The following is a 3,459-nucleotide window of genomic DNA, read 5'->3' as shown; positions in this document are numbered from 1 at the left end:
GGGCCTGAACTCTGGGCCTGGGCACTGTCCCTCAGCTCTTCAGCTCAAGGCTAGCATTCTACCACTTGAGCCACAGCACCACTTCCAGCTTTTTTTTTTTTCCTGCTTATGTGGTGCTGAGGAATTGAACCCAGGGCCTCATGCATGCAAGGCAAGCGCTCTACCACTGAGCCACCTTCCCAGCCTGGTAGTTAATTACTTTTTAAATATTTTTGACATCTTAAAAAGACTGGCATTTCAGCACCTCTAAAAGTCACAGCTTCAAGGCTGAGTCTTCTTTGAATAAAATGGAGCAAGTCATGTCTTTTCAAAGTGTAAAAAGTCAATTAATCTCCATTTTGCCCTTCCACAGAGTATCAGCAAATCTACTGGAAGTGAGCTTTTAATATTGTTTGTTTTCACTTTCATTTTCTTTAAACAATTCTATAATTCTGTGGAAAGATCATTTCACCAAGAAGTTGTTCCAGTTTGAAATAATTGTAAAGGACACATGAAGCACTAATTATACTGACCCAAACTGTTTTTCAGTTGTGTGTTTGTCTGTGTGTGTCTGTCTGTGTGTGTCTGTGTGGTTTTCTGCTGCAGTACTGGGGTTTGAACTCAGCCCTTATATCATATTCTAGGCAGGTGTCTGCTTCTGGAGTCAGCAGAAATTTCACTTAAGTCTTTTTTTGTTGTTGTTGGTGGTGGTCAAGGGGCTTGAACTCTGGGCCTGGGTGCTGTCCCTCAGCAATTCAGCTCAAGGCTAGCGCTCTACCACTTGGAGCCATAGCACCACTTCCAGCCTTTCCTGCTTATGTGGTGCTAAGGAACCGAACACAGGGCCTCATACATGCAAGTCAAGCACTCTACCACTGAGCCACCTTCCCAGCCCCCTACTTTGCTTTTTTAAGGATTTTTGCTTTTTGTAAATTTTGTTTCAAGTTAGAATTCTGACAAGCCCACCTACTGCTGGTTTGCAGGATGGATATTATCCACAGGGGTAGAGCCAGTGTTTAATTAAGTCACCTCATGCTACACACTCTGACAAAAACTCAAGGCGGTTCAGCAGACTTATGACAAAATAACTGCTTATGTATCTTCCTAGATTAACCCAGTCACCTCTAATGAATTTCATAGGAGCTTTATGAAAATTAAACTGTTTGATCACTTTAAACCCTCTTAATAGCAGGGGATGTAGCTCAGTAGTAGATGTGCTTGCCTATAATACATATCATGCCTCTAATTTTATTCTCAGCACCACCTTATTTGAAAAAATAATGAAACTTTTTTTTTAATTTTAAAAGGTATTTAGGAAAAGCAAGACTTGGAAGGCCATATTAAAGTTCAAATGAAAAGCAAAACATTTCATGTATAACCATGACATTACCTTTATCATCATAACGTCTTACCTCGCAAAATCTGATAAAGAAAAACTTTGACATGATCTGAGCTGAGTGGCTGAGGAGAGACGATAATTTTATGCAGGTCACTCTGCATCAATTCTGTTACAACATAGCTTGAGGTTTCAAGTTAAGGAGAGTTCAGAGAATTCAGGCCCTAATCCCCTCAAAGTAGTCATCAGATGTAAAAAATAACTTCACTCTCTAAGTTGGTTAAGTTTAAGGAAAGGAAACATCTAATGCAGTAAGATAAAACTTTAGAATTTTCATATGGTAAAACATTGCCATAATAAAAGAATTTAAATGCTTAAAAGCAGAAATAAACAAGCAAATGAACTCTGTATAGAATACATTTATAGAAGACAAAAACCAAAGGTAGGCATATAAAATAAAATAACAGCCAGGCCAGGGAAAGTATGAAGGCCAAACAGTCTCTAGGTCTCAGACATGTAATAGAAGGTCCTCTCATCCCATCCTAGGCCACCAAAGGAAAAGCCCACCACCCACCCTTAGAAAGGAAGGGGCTCCTCCAAACCATGTAAAAAGGATTAGTTCAAGTCTAAGCTGTTCTACCGTCTGCACTTAATCATTTTATTATTTAACTCTACTCAAGTTTATGAAACCTTCTTACTAAAATTTCAAGCTTCCCATGCTTTTTGTATTCTGCTGTACCCTCAGGGTATTATTCAGTCAGCACAAGGCAGAGGATCAAAGCCTAGAGGCTCACATCCTTGGGATATGGAGTTCAGAATTCTTACAAGGCACACTAATGTTAATGTCATTGAAGAATTATCTTTTGCTATGTCTAGAATATTCAGGGCTTATGCAGCCTGCATTTAAAAATTTTTAGTGTGGATAATTTTATGATTTTACTCCAATGTAACTTTCTTCAGTACAATTTCCAATTTCAAGTTTCTTAACAAAAAGGATGGTGTGAAAACAGGGGAAATGGTAGCACATTACATTAACAGTTGAAAAATTCCTTGAGACCTTTTTTCCAAATGTTTTTAGGATACCAAACTTCTCTTCTTTCCTTCAGCCTCACTGATGGATATTTCTAAATCTCCTTAGGTTATTCTCCTTTACTCTCTACTCATTTAATGCTGAAATATCCCAGGTCCTCTTTTCTTTTCTTTTTTTTTTTTTTTGGTCGGTCGTGGGGCCTGAACCCAGCGCCTGGGCGCTATCCCTCAGCTCTTCAGCTCAAGGCTAGTGCCCTACCACTTGAGCCACAGTGCCACTTTTTTCTGCTTATGTGGTGCTGAAGAATTGAACCCAGGGCCTCATGCATGTGAGGCAAGCACTTCACCACTGAGCCAACTTCCCAGCCCCCTCAAGGTCCTCTTTTCTATACATGTATACCCTCTTGGAAATGGAAATTTCTTTAAATAATGTCCATGATGAAGTTGCTTATACCACCAACCACAAACTTTGTAGTTGTCTTTGATGTTTATCTCCCCCAGAAGAAAATCCTTTCAAAAATTGAGCTCTGATTAGAATACTTATCATTTGTACTGTTATCACTCTGGCCCAAGATCTCTAGATTGCTAAAACACAGCAGCAAGAATATGTATTTTACTTTTAAATTTTGTTCCTACACTGACATTTATTATATGGAAATATCTCATTATTGATCCTCTTAACTATTTTAAGTTTTATCATCCAGATTTTGCCTCATAATCAAAGTGAGAAAATGCAAATTGGAATGCAGAATTCCCTTATAGGAAAGCTATTCAGATACATGTTAAGAACTAGTTTATAAAATGATACAGAATTAAATTATATTATCAAGGTTACATTTACTTTTCTTTTTCTTTGGGGGGTGAAGGGGTATTGGGATTTGGACTCAGCGACTTATACTTCCTAGGAAGGCACTCTACCACTTGAGCCATGGCCCAGCCCTCATTCTTTTTTTTTTTGGTCGGTCATGGGGCTTAAACTCTGGGCCTGGGCACTGTCCCTTACTCAAGACTAGTACTCTAGGGGAGGGGGGAGGCTGGGAAGGGATGGGAAGGGTAAACAAAGGAGGAGGCTGCAATGCTTGGTAAGAAATGTACGCATTATCCTGCCCATGCAA

General features: G+C 39.2%; 1 protein-coding gene across 1 annotated transcript in view; it reads right to left on the bottom strand.

The window, feature by feature from the left end:
- Positions 1-3,459, bottom strand: part of Nlk (nemo-like kinase) — a 155,493-nt gene that overhangs the window by 23,828 nt on the left and 128,206 nt on the right. The window contains exon 4 of the mRNA XM_013016290.1: positions 1,392-1,498. Within this exon, the coding sequence (XP_012871744.1) occupies positions 1,392-1,498 (107 nt within the window). The remainder of the gene's footprint in view (positions 1-1,391; positions 1,499-3,459) is intronic.

The sequence above is a fragment of the Dipodomys ordii genome, unplaced genomic scaffold (genome assembly GCF_000151885.1).
Source record: "Dipodomys ordii isolate 6190 unplaced genomic scaffold, Dord_2.0 Scaffold31, whole genome shotgun sequence".
NCBI classification, from domain to species: domain Eukaryota; kingdom Metazoa; phylum Chordata; class Mammalia; order Rodentia; family Heteromyidae; genus Dipodomys; species Dipodomys ordii.
The sequence above is the reverse complement of the archived record's forward strand: the minus strand, read 5'-3'. Positions and strand labels throughout refer to the sequence as shown.